This window comes from Silurus aristotelis (genome assembly GCF_946808225.1).
Source record: "Silurus aristotelis genome assembly, chromosome: 2".
Lineage (NCBI taxonomy): Eukaryota > Metazoa > Chordata > Actinopteri > Siluriformes > Siluridae > Silurus > Silurus aristotelis.
Genome location: NC_139575.1, coordinates 25,192,631 through 25,215,986, shown reverse-complemented (window position 1 = coordinate 25,215,986; position 23,356 = coordinate 25,192,631). Strand labels below are relative to the sequence as shown.

Sequence of the window (23,356 nt, the reverse complement as noted above, 5' to 3'; positions counted from 1 at the left end):
GTAGTTCTATCAGTACGGATGGTATTTCAGTAGTTATATCAGTACTGACGGTATTTCAGTAGTTCTATCAGTACTGACGGTATTTCAGTAGTTATATCAGTACTGATAATATTTCAGTAGTTATATCAGTACTGGTGGTATTTCAGTAGTTCTATTAGTACTGACGGTATTTCAGTAGTTCTATTAGTACTGATGGTATTTCAGTAGTAGTTATATCAGTACTGATAGTATTTCAGTAGTTATATCAGTACTGAAGGTATTTCAGTAGTTCTATCAGTACTGACGGTATTTCAGTAGTTATATCAGTACTGATAATATTTCAGTAGTTATATCAGTACTGGTGGTATTTCAGTAGTTCTATTAGTACTGACGGTATTTCAGTAGTTCTATTAGTACTGATGGTATTTCAGTAGTAGTTATATCAGTACTGATAGTATTTCAGTAGTTATATCAGTACTGACGGTATTTTAGTAGTTCTATTAGTACTGACGGTATTTCAGTAGTTCTATCAGTACGGATGGTATTTCAGTAGTTATATCAGTACTGACGGTATTTCAGTAGTTCTATCAGTACTGACGGTATTTCAGTAGTTATATCAGTACTGATAATATTTCAGTAGTTATATCAGTACTGGTGGTATTTCAGTAGTTCTATTAGTACTGACGGTATTTCAGTAGTTCTATTAGTACTGATGGTATTTCAGTAGTAGTTATATCAGTACTGATAGTATTTCAGTAGTTATATCAGTACTGAAGGTATTTCAGTAGTTCTATCAGTACTGACGGTATTTCAGTAGTTATATCAGTACTGATAATATTTCAGTAGTTATATCAGTACTGGTGGTATTTCAGTAGTTCTATTAGTACTGACGGTATAGGTTCAGCCCGCAGAGTGCAGTAGTAAGTGTATGTGTATACGATAGAGACCGAGAGTGCGGGGTTTCCCGAGTCGGACTGCAGGGTCACCGCGCCCATCTCTGTTCTCTGATGGCCGGATGAGAAGTAGAAGTGGAGAAAACTGTTCCTTACAGGAAAACCGACGGGAAGTGGCAGCCGTCTGACTCGCACCCTGATTAAAAAATTGTCCCACGGACTTAAATGAGAAACAAACTCGACGCCGCAATTGAGATATCCGGTCGACATCTTTCCAAGGCGTTTTTTTAGTCCTCGCCTCCTGCACCGAAATTGTTTGAGAGCTTGAAGCGCCGCTCCTCCGACTCAGGCTAGTTAGCCTAGCTCGTTCTTGCTCGTTGATGCGTGGATTTGACAGAAACACGGCGTTTTCTTTCGGTCAATGCCATATACAGCAAGGCCAACTACGACTGAATACAGGTATGTATATCGGATGTGGGTTTGTACTGCTGACCAGGGGATGTGGAACGTATTTTAGCGGGGTGTATTTGAGCAGGAGTAATGACTAGGTAGCAGTGAACGGGGGTGGGGTGGTGGTAACAGTTAGCTAGCCGACCAGTTTACATACAGGCAAAAACGCCAGGCAAATAAAAGAGCGAGTGGTGTTTGCCTAACCGCAAACCAAACACACGGGCTGTTTTTTCTTATAGTTAATTTATTTGTTTCCCAGCAGTACATTAAATGGTATTTTCCACACAGATTCCTGGAATCTTTATGTCTGAAGGCACGAAGCAGCAGCAGCTTTTCAAAAAGGGAACATTTTCAGGCCTTTGACTTTTAAACTGCGGCCGAACAGACCGCCTCGACCTGCTGTTCAAGCTGGGCGCTTTATGTAAAAGATTACTATTGAATTAATAAGTCACTTGTGCACCACGTTGTTTGTTAAATTTGAGCATTGCAGTATTTTTTTTTAGGTAACTTAGCCCCTTGATTGTGTCGTAACCTGGAAGACCGCTAGCTAATTAGCCATGGTAGCCGGCTAAGAAAGCTAACTCAGCTGGCTTATTCACCTCGAGTGTTTTTCATCTCAACTCTAGGGTTTCGTTTTATAGCTAAAATAAGCGATATACATAATAATAAAGTTGTATGTTGTAGGCTCTGTCGATTTCAGTTCGTGTGTTTCGCCTGAAGTTAGCTAGGTAGCGGTCAAAATCTATCGGAGTCGCCTTTTTGCTGGCACTTCTGCAAGTTTCATTTTACGGATTTCATCGAAAATATGTGCTCAGTGCATTGAAATAGTTTAGCTGCCTGAGTTTGGCTCCAGACTCGACACTATTGTACCCTGTGGTGTTTGAGGCAATTAGCTAAAGCCGTGTAAACCCTAACTAAGCCCCAGTGCTTTTAACGAGTTAATCAGATCGGGTGGTTCACCGAGGCAAAGGCCTCCCTGATCATTGCTCCAAACAACCAATAGATTATATTCGATGACTGTGTGATCGCTTTCGCTGATCCACCCGGAACGATCACTTGTCATGACCACCATGTTGTAATAGACGCGGGGGAGAGAGGCGTTCAGCCGGACTGGCTGTGATCATTCAGGAGCAAGTTTACAAGTTGGTCTAACAAATTAGAAATGGCCGTATTTTAAATCGAAAAGCCCTTTTCCCCCGCATTCCGAGCGAGTAAAACCCCCAGTGGTGAATAAATCAGAGGAATCAATTGCTTGGTGGGTTCAGAGACCAAGAAGCGGCTGCGAACAAGATGGCGTTCGGAGCTTTTTCTCCTCCTTAGCTTTTCCCTTCTCCGAGATCTCAGCCTGCCATTGATTTAGGCCACAGCGGGGCTTCGTGCCGGCCCTGACACAGCTTTAGCTGATCTATTCCTAAATATTCGCTTTAATGCAAAGTTAGTTTGTAGTATAACGCCTTAGCGGTTTATGTAACCATTGAACACTGCTTAAAATTATTTATTTTTTTAAGGCATCCACCTCCTTAATGTTCACATTGATTAACCTGACGTGACCGGTATTTCATTCATTTCTACACCTTTAGAGATGTAGATCACTTTGTACATGTGTATTTTTTTCCTGCAGATCCTATGTTCTTTCTAACGCACAGTCGTTCCTGTTACACATCAGTTCCAGCACTCCCACTGCTCCTGATGTCCATCTGTCTGCAACATTTTTGCATTCACACATAGTCTTCTGCTAAATTTGCCCCCTCTGACTCAGGATTAATGCATATTTTTGTATGCTCCATTTCAAATTCAGTCCTGCTGTATCACTCTTGTTGTTTAAGAACACTCGTATTTGCTCGAGTCTTGTGTGGGTTTTCCGGTCCCTCCACTTGTTTTGTTGAACTATAATAAGACTGTACCCAGTTACCACTAATACTGACACTGTGGTCATAACCGAATCTCGATATTGAATTGGGTAATGGCAACACCACTGGTGCTAGATAGGTGCACAAAATGTAAAATCATAATAACACAGTACCTGTCCTGGATTTCTTTTAAAATGGTGTAGAAATCCTTTATGGTTTTCCGTTTTTAAAGATAAAATTGTTCTCATTGTCATGAGAGTACAATTTGAGTTGCTCTCCATATCGTTATTGTCATATAAACATGTAAATGCGTTACGATTAGCAGACAGAACCTTTTATGGAGTTTTATTTTTGACTCTTATGTTGTTCTCAGTAGCCATGTTTACATGTACACTTTTTTTTTTGCCGTTCCGATTAAAATCGTTCCGATTGAAAGATTCGGTGGACTGTTTACATGAGACGTTATCTAATCCGACATGGTGTTTATATGTGCCGGCGCTTTCAATTTGAATGACTTTGTGACATGTGCACATTGGCTTATGTCCTGTTTGCATCCTTGTATTTCTGTTCACATGGGGTATTTCTTATTCGTGCTATTTTTATGTAAATTGTTGCTCTTAATCAAGCAACAGCATGGATTTGTAGGCCTGCTACTGCTGGAAGGTATGAGGAAAATACAGATGCAGGAAGTTTAGCTTTTTTGTGGCTGTGCATCTCCATGGAGGATCTCAATATTACCCCCCTGTCGATGAAGGTCCGGAGTAAGGAGTGGTGGAGGCAGGTTGTATTGCTGGTATTTATTGACCTGGAATGCAAACGAAACTTTTGTATAAGTCGTGTTTGTCATTCACATGTTTATGTGGACTTGTAGAGGGATTTATGGCCCCAGAAGAAGAGATGCGTCTTGTCTTTTTATGCAAACTCGGAATCTGTGTGGAATACAGTGTTGTGGCAAATCAGTTCGGTGTTCACAAGAGCACAGTAAAAGTGTCTGTATTCTGCGAGTAAATGATGAATGGGCCAATACACAATCTGATCTGGATGCCAGGTAAAGACGAGGCATCCGAAATTGTAAGGAGATTTAAGGAAGCACATGTTCCCCCTTTAGGTAACGGCACCCACATCCCAATTCTCCCTCCATCTGATGGTTTCAAAGATTTCATCAATTGACAAGTCGCAAAGTAATCTGTCGAACGCGTTTACAGAATTTTAATTTTGTTCCCTTTATAGAAAGGTTTATAACATTCCTCTCAAACCGATTACAATTTCATTCGTTTGGGCATTTTTTTTTTCCGATTGAGATGTTTATATAAAGCATTTTCATTGGACTTTTAAACCGAATACAATGCTCCATGTAAATACACTTACTGATTTTATGTGTACCAAACATTGAAAATACCAGAAGTTGAAATGAACAAATTACATGTACTTGCATTACTGTGAGTATTTTTTTTTTGCTTGTAATATTTAATGGTGTTTAAAATCAGATTAATTTTACTGTTACGTGAGTGTGTATTGTTAGAATTATTCTATTGTGCAACATTTTAAACGAGTAAAAAACTAAATAAAACAAAACGAGGGAATAAATTGCATTGTGGAATTTTTGCCTTAAAGAAAAAACATAAGGAAGATCAGAGGAAGGAAAGTCAAAAGGAAGACGGATGGAAAGTCAGACAGCAGTGATGCAGACTTGATTCAAATTAGCCAAAAAGACATTTGCACATGACATTGATAATGTTGGTTAGCCCTAGCAACCTGCTGGTAACTAGGTATTAAATTTGTGAATGCTAGTGACGTCTCATTTAAATTACAACCTGTTTAAAAGTAAATAAGGACATGACTTCATATACAGTCACATTTACACGAACAACTGGGTGAATGTCAGTGGTAGTTCGGTTGCTTTAAAGTGGGGTTGTGTGAGGTAGTTCTTACCAGATAGTGTATCACTATGGGATCAACAATTTTAAAATGTTGAACCAAAGCGAAAGAAGAAATTTTGCTTGCGTTTCCAAAACTTGCAGTTCGATTTCTGTCTAAATCTGAACGAACATAAGCATAATCACTAGTCTACTAGTTCTAGATTCAAAGCTCCTCCTCTAGCCAATCAATCCAGATGCCAATGCGACTCATTGCGACTGCGGCAAATTCGGGCAAGCGTGAAGATGGCTTACCAGCATCAGTCTGCAAATGTCAATTATAGGTAATTTAATATAAATATTCTTAGTGGGTGACAAATGTTGTATAAGTACACCAAATGTTAAGTGGAGGTCAAAACAAATTGAACGAAAGCCAAAATCCACAAAACTGCCAAAATTAAAAAAAAAAACAGACCATCATCCGTTTACAATATGTTTCTTGTAGTGAATATCTTCTGAGGGTGTTTTTAAATCAGTACAAACATACACTTTATAGAAAATGTGCAAATGGAGAGCAAACAAATGGTGTGGTAAAATCAACCAAATGAAAGTGATCTGGTCTCATTTTGGCTTTTATGTTTGATGTTTAATGTCAAATGGTGCTATTTTCAATTTCTGTTAAATTGTTTACCAATTGGTTTAGCTTTAGGCCTTTTTTGTACATTTACAGGATTGGCAGAGACTCATTAAGAGCGACTTGCAATGATCAAATCATTTTATATATGGAAATGAGCAGGGGGAAAAAGTATTCAAAAAGTAAAATATGTGCAGAAAACTTGATTTGGTTTCAGTGATTAGATTTGCAATCCATTTTTAATATTGTGTGATATTTCTAAATGTGTTTATTGCAATCGCAAACTTAAAAATAAGTGTGCATCAAACGATAAAGTTAATTCCCATAAACCTGTTTTACTTTGTTATTCTAAATTCATTTTTAAATGTGTTCCGTTTAATAAAAAAAAAAACAGTTTATCTGAGATTTGTAATTTTACTTGTCCTGAAGTAAAATTTCATTAAAGTAATAGTACTTCTGAAATAATAATGAAATATTTCACTCAGTTGCCTCTTTCCACCTCTGGGGGGCAAAAACATCTTGAGGGGAGTGAATTCAAAATAGATTTAAAAAATAAAATAAAATATTTTGGAATAATAGCTGTTGACTACTTAATTATGTTAAATATTTAAGTGTGGAAAATTAGATCTGCAATATTAGTTGGTGGCCATATAGTAAAACAGTCTAAAAAAAAAAAGTATACACATATAGTTGTGTGTTTCGGAAAATGATATGGTTTGGGTTATCTAATGTACAACAGGTAATAAAGTTTCTGTTGGATAAAAAGCTCCATGCTGCCATTTAGCATAGGTGTATGAATTAATTGAGACAGCATGGTAACATTACCGTACTTTAGTAGATTAACAAGCAAACCGCATGTTCACCATAGGAAATTAATATTGCATGACAGTACAAGCAGAAATATTTTTCAAATGTTTGTTTATTTAAAAAAATAGCTTTAAGCCTCGCAATGCTGTGATCAATGCTGTGCAGATGTTGGGAGAACAACTGAACATTTCCCAACAGTTAATGTAATGTCTTGAAGAAACAAAAGAAACACGTTTGGCATTTTAAAGCCCAAGTATGCATTATATCAAACAGACAAACAACTTCTGGGTTTAGAACAGTAGCGGTACTGCATTTGTATAATAAACGGCATTATCTAATTTAAGATATATATAAAAAAGGGTTGCTTTTGGTAACCTTAAGATAAAAAAAAAAACTGTTGTAGGTTTTCCAGATTAAGATTTGGGACACTCCTGCAAAAGACTGAAACTAAAAGTTAAAATTGAGAAAGATTTTGGTATTGTTGTATAGAGAATGATGGTTGTGTGAGAAAACCCAATGTGCTACATGAACTTTGTCAGAACCTGATAATTCTAAACTTGTATTCTTCAGTCTTTATTAAATTAATCAAACTTTATTAGTTTGCTTCCTGGATGCTATAGCATTACAGTAACTTCCATTTTTGTTTTGCTTAGTCAGGATTTTCTTATTTTGACATCAAGGTTACTCCAGTTGTTTTAGTAGTAGAACTTAACATGTAATAACCTAAAAGCTTTAATATGTTAGGGAAAGGAAAAACTACTGTAAAATGTGTTTCTTTGCTTTAGAGTTTCCAAAGTCTTCTCTGTTATACAAATTTAGTAGGGGTGTGTTTGTACCGTAATTTTTCGGTACGGCTTTCGGTTTGGTAAACGCGTGTACCGAATGCAATCCTTTTTACGTGCGGAACCTAGTTAAAATCTATAATAGTATAAAGGTTTGCCCAGGAACATATTAAGTGGCAGACTGCAAGTTTTAGTCTCCGCCTTGCACTTTGAGCGCATTTCTTTTTTTATCATCATCAAACTTAAACAACAAGGCTAAGTGTATTTAAAAATAAAAAAAATAGTTATCGCAGTGTCACTGTGGCTACTCACTCTGTACCAGGAATAACATTTGTTTTGCAAATGCAGAAAAATGCTAAAGAATATATTCTTCCTATGCTGGAAGTGGCTAGCGGCTAACACTACCGCTATGGATTCTTAAGTGTTTTATGTGCAGCTTCAAGAATTTCTCTTAAAAGGAGAAAATGCTGGCAGTTCCACATATTAAGGGAGTAAATAAATGAAGGATGGAATAAAGTAAGAAATTTGTAAAAGTGTGCTGAAATATTGATTACTCAATTGATTCAGTAAAATAGTGTTGCATTAATTAGATTTTATTAAAAAAAAAATAATTTATAAAATCTAATTAATGCAACACTATTTTACTCCCCCTAACTGCACAGATATTTTACCGAATTGTGACTTAAACAGAGGAACTTAGTCATTTTGTAGAGTTTAGAGCGAATTTAGAAAAACGCCCTGCACAATTAAGTTCTAAATGTATTATAACAAAAAACTCCCCCAAAAGCTCTTATTAATACTCAACCATCAAGTTTTTGAGTGGGTGAGTTTGAGGTTGTGATCAATCTGAGATGCTTTTCTGCACACTATGATTCTAATGAGTGCTTATTTAGGTTATTATATAGTTCCTGTCTAAGAATGACTGGTCTGCTCATTCTTCTGATCTTTTAGATCATCATCAGCATGTTTCAGCCTGCAGAGCTTCCACACACCGGATGTTTTTTGTACTATTATGTGTAAACTATAGACATTGGTGTTTTTCTGAAATACAAAAAAAAAAAAAAAAAAAAAAAAAGCTTATCTGGCACCAACCACTATAACATCTGATCATGGTTAAAGTCAAATTGAGATATACACACTGTTAATATATATAATTATTTTTTTTTTACAACATTTATATTATCCAGATTTTCAACCTTGTGGCCTTTGAGGATTAGAGATTTACTCTCTGTGGGCTTTATCTTTTTTTGGATTACTGGCTTGGTTAGTGATAATGCTGATTATCTTATTTTGTGATTCAGTTCGAACATGGCCCAATGTAATGAGTGGGATTTTGTACTATTCTGCCACGTGTACACTTTAGGGGGGGGGGGTTAGGGGGAGGATTTCATACCACCAATTCTGAAGATTGCCTCTCTTGCAAATGTAATTATGCCTGAGGTTTTACATATCAAACATTTTTTCCACTAAATTTTAAACAAGGAAATATTCACCGTTATTTTATATGAATTTTAGGGCAATATTGTTGCACAGGTCCAGGATCTCGACTGTCTGTGTGGAGGTGTACATTCTAAACTGGCTATTCTAAATTGCCACTAGTTGAAATTGTGTGTTATTGGTGCCCTTTTATAAATGTCCTATCCAGGGTGATTTGCTGACACACACACACACACACACACACACACACACACACACACACACACACACACACACACACACACACACACACACACACACACACACACAGGCTCTGCATCCACTGTGATTAGGAATGGTCAGTAATCTGGTTTTAGTAATGCTAAAAGAAGTCAAATTTACTGAGCAGTCATACTAAGAGCTCATGACTGGCATATGTTCAGTAGTGAGTTTGCCTCACTAATGCCATTGTAAATAGAGAGTTTGCCTAAAATTCTTTTCTATAAATAGTTGTTGGTCTCAACACAGGGAACAGGAATCTCCAAACTTTCCAGAGTGGTGAGATGGTAGTTCTAAATGCTTACTACCTTACAGCTGATTCAGGGTTCCATTGTACTAAACAGTGCATACATCAGGCAGGTTGGCTAATTGGACAGTATCCTAACCTTTTCAGGTGTAGGAAAGCGTTTTCATTTATTTCAATTTGGATTGATCTGACCCCTCAAGCCTTCTCAGTGTGAATGGCAGTGTATCTTCACATCACTATGGATTTTGAATGAGGCAGATGCGTTTGTATTATTGTTTGGTGAAATTGGGCTGCTTGTGTGTGTGAACTCCCCAGGTGATTAGAAGACGCATTTGAAATGCATGGACAACAGCGTGTAGCAATATGTAATATTAGATACACATGGTTGGTAAATCGAGGTCATGATCACAACACAATGTTCATATTTAGATTTTTTTTATATTGTAAGTCTCTTAATTACTCAACTATTTATTTGCACTTTTATTTTAAGTTTCTTTCTTAGTATAGGAATGTATATAGACAGTCATTTTTTTTAATGCAATTTACAATAGCTACAGTATAACTATTGCAGGACAACTGTGTTCAACTTTTTATGTGGGAACAGTGAAGTTATTCAGATTTTAGTGCAAGCTCTGATTTTGGACTATTTTAGTAGTGTATAAGTACGCAAAGTGAAAGTGTGTTTTGCCATGACTTTACATGTGTACGTGATTTTGGAGAGCATGGAACAGAAGGAGAAGTGTGGTTTCCTTTTTGGCCAAGAAGCAGAACTTGGCAAGGTCTCAGTCACTTGCAGTGGTTTCTACCAGTTCTATTCTATAATTTTTACTTGGGATGTTTGTCATTCTTGACCTGTTTATAGAAGACGTTTTCAGAGCAAAAATCACTTGTACAAGTAGTGGTGTCTGTAATAAAACAAATTTTCTGATATAAAAGACCGCTTTCCTGTTCGCTTATTTAATCGCTTTTCTTGTTTGATGATCTTCAGTTGAGGTTATAGTGTTCAGTTTTGGCGTGCATTAGATGGAAATTGTACAGTTACAGGCAGGTTTTTTTGGCTGAAGTGTACTGTAAATTGTGACTTCGGGTAACTAGTGCTCACTACGTTCTGTTGAGATGTCTATGGTGGCGACACACAATTTTTCAGGAAGTTTAACCAGTTTGTCTAGTGAGCATCACCGCATTGTTACCACAACGACTGGCTTTTTTCATCACAACTCCCAGGTGATGGAAGAAGCCCTAACTGAAAAATAGCAAGAGCACAGTCTGAGTGCTGCCTGCTTGTTTACGTTTTCACACTGACGTAATTATCAATGCTCAGTGGCATTTAATTTTAGACCGTCACACAGGGTGCCCAGCTGCACTGTTAGGTGTTGAACAGTGTCAGCACGATTGTGATGAAATTTTGTAAAGTGGAAAGTTTAAAAGACTTAAGCATGAACTGACACTTTATCACAGAGTGCTTCTAGTTCAAACGGACAAAATCTTTTCCATAGGATGCTTGATGTAGCTCTTTTACGTATGTTTAGCAACACACGGCATTATTAATAATAAAAGATTTGTAACCGGCATTTATCTTTGTGTTCATTTGTCGGTTGTTGCTAAACGTTGGTGAAAACGGGTCTTGCACGACTTCATAACAGGGAATATTGGCAGGATGATTGTATGAATACAAATACTGGAAAACCGGTGCTGTTTTAAATCAGTTTGCATTGAGAAACACAGGTTGGGTTTTTAATATAATATTTGGCCTTGCGCTTCACCACTATTAGCAAAAGTTTAGGTGTTCGGCAAGAATGGCGTTTATCCCTCCACTACAGTTCCAGCGAATTGTAATATTCATGACGAGGCTCACTGAAGTTGTTCTGGTGGCACAGGCTGGCACAGCACCTTATTAAAACGGTTTGTTTACGTTTGTTCTTTCATTTATAATCTATCTTTTGTTTGGTGGGATAATTTTTGCCAAATTCCTCTAGAGCCTACCAAAAAGAAAAAAGTTTAACATTTAAATTGTGGTTGAATTTGGGTAAAATAGAATCAGAATACTGTTTCTTTTTTTGGCCAAACCTCATGTGATCTGCATTTGCATACATATAATAATTAGCAAGCAGGGAAAACTTTATCCTTCTAAAAACGTTTCCTGATTAAAATGTTTTCCTTGTTTACATTTTTCTATCAGTCCATCAGTTGTTTCAAAACAATGACGTCTTTCTGCAAAAAGACTGCCTGTGTTCTGGTAGGTTTTACCCAAATTTGTTTGTGTTTTTTAGTACACAGGAAAATTTTTTTTGCTATAATGCACCTGCATGCACCAAAGTACTCCTGAGCACTTGTTCAGAATGATCTCAGCTGTCAGTCACACTTTGGGGGCAAGGTATAAAACGTAAAGTGCTGGATGGAAGCACGTTTTAATGTGTTTGTTTCTTTTGCATTACCATTTTTTTTTAGCGTCCTTATTCCACCATTTAAAAGGCATAAATTCATGGCACGTATTTTGCATTGTTAATCGGATTCAAGGGTTTTGAATTCAGCTGAGACATTGCTCAAATTAATTGTGCACCATTTTAGATTTTATTCTTTTTATGGCCAATTTACTTTCTTAGTCGTATATCGAGTATATATTATTTGAACATTTTTTTTAGCTTAACATTCTTCTAATCTAATACCACTTAGAACTAGGGTTTACCGCTGCAGCTTTCCTTTAGTGTCCCAAAAGGAGGCAATGTGACATACCTCTAGGCCATTGGCTGTAGCTGTTTTAGTCTTTCAGTCAGCTGATTCTGGTCAGGTGCTTTGCTGAGAGGTTGAGGTTCTACCAGTCACAAACAGGATGCTAGAGATTGCTTTCAGACCCAAGTTTTGGTGCTGTTTGCCAGGGGCCTCCTTTTGCTGGATACACTGTATAAATTATTAGATTTTTTTGAGAACCAAAGTGTTCAGATAATAATGAAGGTTGAGCATTGTTTTTTTTACTACTGAGTAGGAATTGTATTAATTCTCTATTTGTATTTTAAAGCATGTGGGATGTTGCTTTTATCAATATTAGCTCGGTTTCAAACCACTTATCATTAAATATACTGTATATTGACATCTGCATTTAGTGTGAACAGTTGATGTACAGTTTATTAAATGAAATATTTTGCAGCATTTTCTCAGGTCTCTTATTTTGAAAACTATTTATTGGAGAGAAAAAAAAGAATAATTTTTTCAAACTTCACCTTCCATTTTCTATTTGTGACAATGTTAATTTTTTTTTAAAAGCACTGTGTAGTTGGTGTAAAATGTGCAAATTGTCCATTTTGTTAGTTGCACTGATCTTTAGTGTTGTTTTTTTATGTAAGATGCCCAATACGTAACTTTTTTTTTTTTTTCAGCTTTAAAGCATATACAATTAAACTTAACTGTTGATTGTCTGTGTATTTACATAAATTAGTTTTATTCTAATTTAGAGGAACCTAGTTAATCCTAAAAACTCCTAAAATATAATCTATCAGGAAAGCTAGATCCTGGCTCTGTATTTTATTGAAAGTTTGGCATACTGCTGATTTGTTTGCACAAATGGAGATATACACACAAAGAGCAGTGCAATGAGAAATGTTCAGCACAACATGACATTTCTGGAATCTGAATGGGCATCTTTATAATGTACAAACAAAAGTTTACTTTAATTCAGAGGGATATTATTAGGGTGGGTGTGTGTGGCCGAGGGCGAGCAAGTTTTCTGCCCAGGATATTGGTTTTCATTTGCACAAATCAATAATAAATTATTTTGCTAAACAGAGGAACCCTATGTGTGTTATTATTTTATATATATATATATATATATATATATATATATATATATATATATATATATATATATATATATATATATATATATATATATATATATATATATATAATATACACACACACACACACATACATACGTATATATGTATGTGCTGTGAATAAATTGTATTTTCTTTACACACCTTCAAGCTTGAGATCCCAGCACCTGTGATATAACATTGCAGTCATTGTGCAGGTTCTGCCAAAATGCTCTGCTCTGTGGGCACCATTAGCAGCTTGGTAGTGCTGGGTCTTGAACCTTCTGAGCAGAAACCCTGAACATTAACCACTGTCCCAGTTTGTATGACTAAAGAGCATTCGAGGCCTGTGCAAACACTTACAAGCAAAATTAAGTTTGATGCACAGCAAACCCTTGCTACTACACAGAGCCATGCACATAAAAAAAAAACTAATGTCTTAAGTGCAAAGTAAGGGACATTGAAAGTCCATAGGGACAGCTCTTCTACTTATTAATGGAGCGGGAAATGAGCGCATATGCGTATAAACGCAAATGCGTTTGTAAACTAGTGAATGACTTTGATTACTTTCACTTTGATACTAATAGTATATTTCTAGCGACCATAGTTACATGTGTTTACACCGTGTCAGTAATTTAGCTTGTGTGATATTTATTTTTCCTTTTTCTCTGTCTTCTTTTGTTACAGGAGTCATTTAATTTAGTAAGAGCCCGCATTCCTCAGAAGGCTATAATGACTAATATTTAAATGTTTATTCTTCCTGGAATCTACTTCTATAGTCTAGTGGACTCTGCACCAAAACTCCAAAAGTTTCTGAACAGTCATGTGTTTTGGTGTCTCACAATTCAGTTCTAACTCTGTGTAACTCTTTTCTGTCCCACAGATCAGTGCGTGTCCCTGCAGTAGGAGTGAGGAAGAGCTTTAAAAGAAGAAAATGGGTGAATTGGATCAGTTACGCCAGGAGGCCGAGCAGCTGAAGAACCAGATCAGAGTAAGCGCCACCTCCCTTTCTCTCTCTCGGTCTCTCTCTCTGTCTCTCTCTCTGTCTCTCTCTCTGTCTCTCTCTCTGTCTCTCTCTCTGTCTCTCTCTTGGTCTCTCTCTCTCTCTCTCTCTCTCTCTCTCTCTCTCTCTCTCTCTCTCTCTCTAATATAAACGTGTGCAAACTCACGCACGTACGCATGCACATTTGGCGGTGACTCACAGTAAAATGCTGTACAGTGTTCAGATGCATCCTTGTATGTGATTCTGATAAAGATATAAAGTAAATGTGAGAGCAGGAAACGAGCCCACAGGCTGCTAGCTGTTACAACTTCCTGTCACTTGAAACCATTGCACACGGACGTTTTGTTTAATGGTTTCTTCATAATGTGTTCCTTCGTCCCAAAGGCAAAATGCTCATGAATGAATGAATCCAACACAGTTTACGGTTGACGTGATCTATATTTTTTCCCTTTTCAAACATTTGGCAAAGTTTTATTTAGTTTGAAAGAATTTACATGACTGCGTTCTGAGTATAGGACAGAGGAGAGGTTTTGGTGTCATTGTTGCGTAATGGCGACACCCAGTGTTCAGTGTAGAAATGGCAGAATATATTTTATTTTAATTATATATAATAAATTATACCCTATATTATATATTAATAATATTTTGAAAATAAAAACTGTTCTAAAATGTTGGTGAGCTGCACATGATCCGGATTTCCCCCCACCTCCAACAGTATCCAATTATGGATGTCTGTGAGGGGGACTGCAGTGTTGGCAGTTTTCTACTGGGTTTTGTTGGCACAATGCTGCTGAGGATTTTGGGCATTTTCTAGACTAAAGTGAATTTCCATTTAAATGCAGAATACCATGGGATTGTTGTTTGGTTTTAACACTTTTCCCCCTCTCTGTATGGTTGTCATTTTAAATAAAAAGTAAAAAAAAAATCGGTAAGTTTAAAAAGTAATCCTTAAAACCTGATTATTGAAATATTGAGCTAGTATAAAGATACTCATCGATCACTTTTTATGAATGTTATACTAATACTGTGTAGGAACCACATTAGCTCTCAAAACGTTTTTTTTATGGCTTGGATTCCACCAGGTGTTTAAAACATTCTTTTGAGACCCCGACGTTGGAGTCCATCTTGACCTGATTGCAAGCATTTTGCAGCCATAAAGGGATGCACATGGTCATCAACAATGTTCAAATACATTTATGGCGTTTAGGTGAAGATTGAACAGAAGTGTGCCAAAAGAAAACATTCCTCACCCAACTTTACACCACCTCTGCCAGCCTAGACTATTGACACAAGGCAGGTTGCATCCATGGATTCATGCTGTTGCTGCCAAATTCTGACTAAAACGTCAGAGCCTCAGGAAAAATCAAGATTCGTCATACAGGCTATGATATATATTTGGTCAGCCTGTGCCCACTGCAGCCTCAGCTTTCTCTTCTTGGCTGACTGAAGTGAAATTCATCTTTGAGGTGGATGGGCTACGGCAGCTAAAAAAACGTAGTTAGATGCGATGTGCATTCTGGGATACTTTTCTGCTCTACACAACTGTACACTTTTTAATAAGTAATGCCAGGGTGGCCACATTCTGTTGACCGCTCTCTACAATGCCCTTTTCATAAGGAGATCTGCAGAACTGTTGCTTGCTGGGAGAGTTATTTTTTTAATCGTTGTGTGTGAAATCCCAGGAGATCAAGTGTTTATCGAAATACTTAAACTCGGCCACTGTGAAAATCCCCATTCGGATGGTTGCTGTAAACTTTCTCTGTAGTTGCTGACCTGTATTTTTATGATTTTATTTATTGCACTGTTGCCACACAATTTGGCTTATTAGATAATTGCACAAATATGTAGGTGTTCAGGCTTTCTTCATAGTGAGTGTAAATTGTCAGATTACAGATTGTTTCATCTAAATGGGGCAGATAATTTCATCTATTATACTGTTTTCCTACAGTTAATTTTTAGGTCTTCTCATATAGTTGTGTTGCCAAGCTGGATTATTGGGTTATTCCTCTTTGTGCAAGTTGTGAAAGCAGTCTTTGTATAAACGAGTCGTTTTCATATGGTGACCAATGAATTTACTTTATACTGTTTAAATGGCTGTCTTGTGTTCAATGAAAATACATGCTGCCACTGCATACATGCAAAGTGTTGGATTTATGTAATAATACACTGGCTTAAAAAAAAAAAAAATGTTTTTAAAGTCTCTTAATCAGTTAGTTGCTAACATTGTCCTACACCTATTTTTATGTCTTCACCTAGATTGTAAATTTCAGATTCAAAACGTTGTGTATTGAACGATTTATTAAGGTTTAGATTAACGTTTGTCTGATGGGCAGGTATTTAAATGCATGCCTTTTGTCATTTTCTACAGTGATTTTCAGTTATGTAAAATAATTTCAGTTGTTATCCTCTTTATTTGAACTAGAACTGAATCTGCGTTTTTATTTTGTATTAATTTCCATTTTTAGGATGCAAGGAAAGCCTGCGCAGATGCCACATTATCACAGGTAATACTTACTCAGTGGAATATTCTTAGTTCTTATTATCCCGCTTACATTTTTTCTTATTTCATTACTTTAGAGTACTTTAGAAGGTGAAAGTATGAATTTTTGTTTAAGATAACAGCCAGCATCGACCCTGTGGGGAGAATCCAGATGCGCACGAGGCGAACACTGAGGGGACATCTGGCTAAGATCTATGCTATGCACTGGGGCTCTGATTCCAGGTACTTAATTTCAGCAGTATTATCTTAAGTGTTGTATTTGGGGGTCCATACAGGGAAATAAACAAAAACTGAACGTTCAAACACCAATTAAAGCATGTCTCTAGTTGTGCACCCTGAGTTTTGTAATACGGATCATAATGCGGCTCCTAATTTGCCTTCATGCTATTTCTTTTCTTCTGTAGGCTGCTGGTCAGTGCATCCCAGGATGGTAAACTCATTATATGGGACAGTTATACTACAAACAAGGTAAGCCGAGAGTATTGAAAGATCAAGTATCAAGGTTTATTTCAAGACACGTTTGTTTTCAGGATACTTGTATGTATGTTTCAGGTCCATGCTATCCCACTGCGTTCATCCTGGGTGATGACATGTGCCTACGCTCCCTCAGGAAATTACGTGGCCTGTGGAGGCCTAGATAACATTTGCTCCATCTACAGCCTGAAGACTCGCGAAGGCAATGTTCGCGTCAGCCGTGAGCTGGCTGGACACACAGGTTGTGGATATGACCTACATGTATTCTTTTGCTATTTAGGATGTCATCTGTGTGCATACGCTTATTCTTTTGGCCATTAGCATTGACCTTTGAAGTAGTACACTGATACAATGCCACAATTTAACATTGTATGACATTTTTTTGGACAGCTGACCATGCAACCTTCATTTTGTAATCTATAAATCTCTGGCCAAGAACCTTTTTTTTTTTTTTTTTTTTTTTTTAGTTCATCTGTGCACATTGATCAAGGAACACAGTTTAGACCTGTTATATTGTAAAGATATGTCGGACCGTTTATTTAAAATTAATGTTTGATCTGCAATTCTCTGTGATTCCAGGATACCTTTCCTGCTGCCGCTTCCTTGATGACAACCAGATTGTCACAAGTTCTGGAGACACCACCTGGTGAGACATTTGTGTTTATATACAATGTCATGGAAATAGATGGCGTGGCTAGTCACTTGAGATTTGTTTAAAATGTATTCTTTAGATTGTATTCTTTAGAGAGAGCCGAATTTAGCACGGCTCCATAGACATTTAAAGAGTTTATGAAGAAAAGTTTTTTTTTTTTTTTACCCCCAGTGTAAACAGTGCGCATGTGTGTTTTACAGTGCTCTCTGGGATATAGAGACTGGTCAGCAGACAACCACTTTCGCAGGTCACACTGGAGATGTGATGAGCCTGTCCCTGGCTCCAGATTCAAGAACCTTCGTGTCTGGAGCTTGCGATGCCTCAGCTAAGCTGTGGGATGTGCGCGAGGGCATGTGCAGACAGACCTTTACTGGCCACGAGTCCGACATTAACGCCATTTGCGTGAGTAGCATTTTTGTAATAGCTGGCCTACACTTACATGATAAAAAAAAAAAAATGTAGGCATGCTCAGGCATTTAAATCTACTTTCAATACATGCGCATGTCATAACTGATTATTTGCATTGTGTGACAGTTCCTGTTTGTCTGTTGTGTATCTGAGATCGTAAGGACAACACTGAACACTTTGCTCCCCTTTTCTAGTTCTTCCCTAATGGTAACGCGTTCGCCACCGGCTCGGATGATGCTACTTGCCGGCTATTTGACCTGCGTGCAGATCAGGAGCTGATGGTTTACTCGCACGACAACATCATTTGTGGCATCACCTCAGTGGCTTTCTCCAAGAGCGGCCGCCTGCTGCTCGCTGGCTATGATGACTTCAACTGCAATGTTTGGGACAGCTTGAAGGCTGACCGTGCAGGTGATGCAGGCACACACACACTCACACTGTTCAGTGCAGGATAGCAGATACTGCTGCATGAGCCTTCGATGCAATCCAGCCTCTTAAATAATATAGGGTTTTGTTGTTGTTTGTTTTCTTCCCTGAAATCTATCTGATTTGCAAACAACTCGAGGACATTTGTTAGGCAAAATATTTCAGACCTTAGATCCCCATCCTTTCTAATTATTCAAATGTCTTCTTCATGTGCTGCTTTATTGCAGGTGTGTTGGCTGGCCATGACAACCGTGTGAGCTGTCTGGGTGTGACTGATGATGGCATGGCTGTGGCTACAGGGTCCTGGGACAGCTTCCTCAAGATCTGGAACTGATCTCAGAAGGTGCTTTCAACACATGTCCGACACAGTAAGCTGCAGCTTCTTTTACCTTTTAAATGCACATCATAGACAAAATCATAGACAAGTTCCATATTATGACAGGTTTAAAAACATATGCAAGTACATGATTGCAAATGTAAATAAATATATTAAACCTCATTTCACTTTTTAATTATTATAAGTATATGCAAAGTTTAAATTTCTTTGCAAATTTACTGTAAGTAAACCATGAAACAACAGAATGCAATGAGGAAATAACCTGGTAGAAGGAAGTGGTTCTTTTAGCTGTAGAAAAAGTGGGATGTTTGGTCAAATTACAAAAAAAAATGTGTAAGCTAAGCCTGGAGCAAGCAGTGTATTTTGCAGCACTATATCCTTCCCAGAACATACTGGATTGTATTGTCACTCTCCACTTTATTCAGTTCTGATCAGGAGATTAAATCCTGAAAGTTGAATATTTGCATCTAATTAACCATATGAAAAGCAACTGATTTTCATGATAGGCAGTTCAGTAATATTCTATTACAGCATCCTCTAATGGCAATAATGGTGTTCTCTTGTCCACGTGGTAATACTAATTGCTCCTCTCACTGTTTTCTTCTGATCCTTTAGATGTCATTTGAACTCCAAAGTTGACTGGAAGACCATTCCAACTCTAGAATGTTAAATTTCACAGCATCGTCAACAACAAAACTGACTCAGACACCACCACGAAAAGAAAAAACTTCTAAGGAAAAACAATGCCTTTCCTACACAAAGAAGAGCACAATTTGTTCTATCACCCACCTTAAAAAGAAAAAAAAAGCAAAAACCGATGAAGAATTCCTGTGGTATCAAAAGAATAACTTTTGTGCATTCCCTTTTAGACCATTCTGTGTCAGCCTGACAAACACTATCATCCCATGCTTATGTATCATGTGTCTAGAAAGCAAATGTTGGAGTGTAATTGTACAAATTATTTAACTTTGATTTCTTTTTAGACTTTTATCGGGCTCTTTGTTATTCGTGGATTTTTTTTTTTTCCTTTCATAACATTCTTTTTAGATCCGTTCCTAAAGAAAATAAAAACCCTTTTAATTCTGTAAAATTGTGGGTGAACGTTAGAAACAAAAGACGTGTAAAAGGCTGAGATTAGACATGGAAGGAATAGTAGTCTTTTCTTTTCTGAAGACCCCCCCCCCCCCCCTCCCCCCAACACTTTGTTTTTTTTTTTAGTTTTTTTATTTTTATTAATGGTGCATTAGATTGCCCTAGCCTGCGTGTGCGTTGTATTGTATGTGTGCGGGTGTGTGCAAGTAGTCTTCATGAGCGTGACTTCAGATGCCATAAGAGGAAGAAGTGTGCTCGCTTGTCAAGTCATGATTCATAGTCTTGGGCGACCAAGTGGTAGACCCAAGCAGCTTTCAACTCTCAAATGTTCATCTTGTTCAAAGGTTGCTGAGCGTTCAGCATTTACTGGGTAATAAGAACAGCCTTAGTTTTCTAAAAATGGAAGAATCTGTGCATTAGTTACCTTTCGATGTGTATAACGATCCTTTGTCCTCGAAGAGAAACGAAAGCGCCATTAATATGCCATATCTTTTTACGTCTTTTACCATTTCTGAGTCCGAGGTACTCGCATCATTTATCTCCAAATGGCTGCTTGTAAATACGAGTATCTGACTTGCACGCGAATGCAGCATTATATCCTAGCTACTTTTCTTTCAAGTCTCGTCAGCTTTGTTTGCACAATAAGAAACTCGACTAATGTTTTACGCGTTAACTAACCAAGCACATGCCATTAATCACATCGAGTGAATTTTAACCAAGAAAATGAAATTTTACATCCCAGTCCTCTCTTTCATAGGGGTTCATAGTTTGAATTAACCTCGAAGCTTCTCTTCTGGATTTCCTTTTTTTGTATCGGAGTTACTTTTGTGCATTTGTGACTCTTCAGTCCAGTGATGGTCAACTACTGGTGGGGCGAAATAAGATCGCGGGGCAGAAGGTTTTTCTTTTTTCTTTCTATTTCTTTTTCTTTTTTTCTTTTTTCTTTTCTTTTTTTACATTTTTAATCCAGTTTCTTAAAAAACAAAACAAAAAAAACATCCCTGTTTGTGCTTGAAAATACAGGTAATCTGTGAATGAAATGTTGTACAAATCAGTGTCTGAAAAGAATTCTTAAAACTTTAACCTTTTTAGTTCATCTGCCATGAAGTAACATAGTTGCATGCTGTAGAAATGCTTAAGCAGGTGCTCGTTTCTTTTTGATCTACTGATCTCTGCTACGATGGTGAAATGTGGTAAGACTTTGTAACAGCTTAATTCCATTCTTTTTTTTTTCTTCCCCCCTCTCCCTCTCTCCCTCTCTCCCTCTCTCCCTCTCTCTCTCTCTCTCTCTCTCTCTCTCTCTCTCACCATGTACTCATTGTTTACTTTTACAAGCAAAGCTATGCACCCAAGTGAAAAACTAAACAAGACTGGCACGTTTCCTGTCATATTCCTCTGTCCCTGTGCTCTAGTTCCGATTCTTCAAATGTAAACGGTTACAAAGTCCTCTGTTCTGCAGCAGTTTAGTCTCGTTCTTACTCATCTTTGAAATTGACAGAGAAATGGGTCCAAAGAAACCGTTCTGGCTTCCTATATCTAGAAAATGGCATTTGAAATGGCAGATATTTTCTTTCTCCCCTCCACCACTGTAAACAGATGCACTTTCTTTGATAGTTGTGACTTTCATTAACCCGCTCCCCCCCCCCTCTCTCTTTCTCTGCGATAATGTACAATAATTGTGATGTATTTGTGTGTGCTGCCACCAGTAAAGATTAATTGCAGTTCAATTAAAATGGATTCCCCACCTTATTTTCTCATCATTAATTAACTGTCATAATATATCATTAACTGTAGAGCTCTGCACTCCTCACCTTTTGTATTTAATTTCAGTCTGTTGGTGTACCACAGAAAGCTGGATGCAAGATAGATACTATATTAAAATGTACTGTTATTTAAGATGTAATAAAAAGAAGTTTGAGATGTCTCTCTGCTTGGATGTTTTGGTAGAACTCCCAGATTAGCCTTCAAGAGTCGTAGGGCTTTCAGTAAAAGTCAGGTGTATCGATGGTTAGATGAGTCGTACATGGCTCGTAGTGAACTTCCTTCCACAGTGGAAGTTTTCAACACTTGTGCAAGCATTCTCGTTTCTCTAAATAATCAAGGAAACAGATGGCTGTCGAGATCAATGCACATTCAAGGCCAGCTGCTGGGTTTTAAATGAAACCCCTTTCCAGTGTTACCTTAAAATAGAAAGGAGCCATGGTACAAAGGTGTTTTCTGTCCAAATGCTCATCCTAACTTTATTCAAATTCCCTGTGTAAAACAAAAATGTCATTGGCACACTTCCTGCTGCGTTGAAAATGGGAAGTGGCCAGCGGCTGTGTTTATAGTTCGTACAGGCACGCTTACATAGTTTTTCCCGCTTGGTGCAGTTTACTCGAGTGGCATTTAACCAGAAAATTTGAGTCACTTTGGAGGTTTATTTTTATCCCCACTGACAGATAAATAATTTTCATGGTAATGTGTGGCATAAATATGGTTCTGATGAAACCCTGAAGTTCGATATTAAACACAAACAGCACTGCTCACTGCTGATTCTCTCTGCATCATTTGCTAAATTGAAATGTTTGTGTGTACAACCACCAAGCTGTCCGTATGCTTAATCTGTACTGATAGACGTTCATTGTTTTCCTGTGTTTATAAACAAAACACGGTTGCATAAAACTTCCTTGGTAAATAATTATGGACAATTGTAGCAGACTGTAGTTTATCATTATAATGCAAAGCATTTATGGAAAACCCTTTTTGTGAATTATTTAGTCACTGGTTTTTACTCTAAATCTGTTCTACTCCTAATAGAGGTGTGTTCTTATGGATTCAGGGAATGTAACTTTATTTTTCACTGTACTGTTCCAGTGAAATTTTACCCAGTGATTTGCCAAAATACGGTCTGGGCTCTTCCAGGCTTGTATGTATGTATGTATTAAATTATTTTTTCTTTAGTTTTTAATTGGTAGAAATCACAAACGGGTATTACTCTTTATCTTATTTATTATTTCGTTCTTATCCATCTATCCTATTAATTATTTGACTGGCCACTTGAATGGATATATTTGCAAAAGAAGGCATCTTATAAATAACTTGGTGTTTTTGTCTGCAAATTTTAAGTTTAGTGGGGACAAAACATTTTATATTTGTCAAACAATAACCCCTAATTCTTGCCTTAGTTTAAAAAAGACAATTCTGATTAGTAAAATGACCTTTTGTTACAATATTAGTGTTTTTTACCGTTTATGATCCATTTTTATATTTACTCCAAGTTCTTCAGTTTGGTTGAATGCTCTTGTGATTTTCAAATGATGCCACAGATTCTCACTGGGATTGAGATTTTATGTTTCCTTTTTTTTTTTCTTTTGTAATAGACAAGCATTTTATATCTGCTTATAGTATGGAGTAAAATTAAACAGATTTCAAACAGAAATCTTAAAGAACATGCCTTACATAGATATCAAGTCTTTTGCC

General features: G+C 37.2%; 1 protein-coding gene across 2 annotated transcripts; it reads left to right on the top strand.

The window, feature by feature from the left end:
- The first annotated feature begins 898 nt into the window (after positions 1–898).
- Positions 899–21,818, top strand: gnb1b (guanine nucleotide binding protein (G protein), beta polypeptide 1b). Of its 2 annotated transcripts, none has more exons than XM_083561153.1 (11): positions 899–1,331; positions 13,886–13,993; positions 16,471–16,509; positions 16,621–16,727; positions 16,910–16,973; positions 17,058–17,220; positions 17,559–17,625; positions 17,832–18,033; positions 18,234–18,450; positions 18,693–18,833; positions 19,418–21,818. In XM_083561153.1, the coding sequence occupies exons 2-10, from the start codon at positions 13,937–13,939 to the stop codon at positions 18,797–18,799; spliced, it is 1,023 nt and encodes a 340-aa protein (XP_083417279.1). In that variant the 5' UTR covers positions 899–1,331; positions 13,886–13,936; the 3' UTR covers positions 18,800–18,833; positions 19,418–21,818. The 2 variants fall into 2 exon arrangements, with proteins under 2 accessions (XP_083417279.1, XP_083417280.1); XM_083561154.1 differs by having other exon boundaries at positions 946–1,331; positions 18,693–18,808.
- The last annotated feature ends 1,538 nt before the right edge of the window (positions 21,819–23,356 follow it).

What these genes read in the sequence shown, in the direction of transcription:
- gnb1b (XM_083561153.1), top strand. Translation starts at nt 13,937, where the DNA reads ATGGGTGAATTGGATCAGTTACGCCAGGAGGCCGAGCAGCTGAAGAAC. An exon ending in CACTGGGGCTCTGATTCCAG is followed by an intron (nt 16,728 to 16,909) that starts GTACTTAATTTC and finishes TTTCTTCTGTAG; the next exon opens with GCTGCTGGTCAGTGCATCCC. An exon ending in CTTGAAGGCTGACCGTGCAG is followed by an intron (nt 18,451 to 18,692) that starts GTGATGCAGGCA and finishes GCTTTATTGCAG; the next exon opens with GTGTGTTGGCTGGCCATGAC.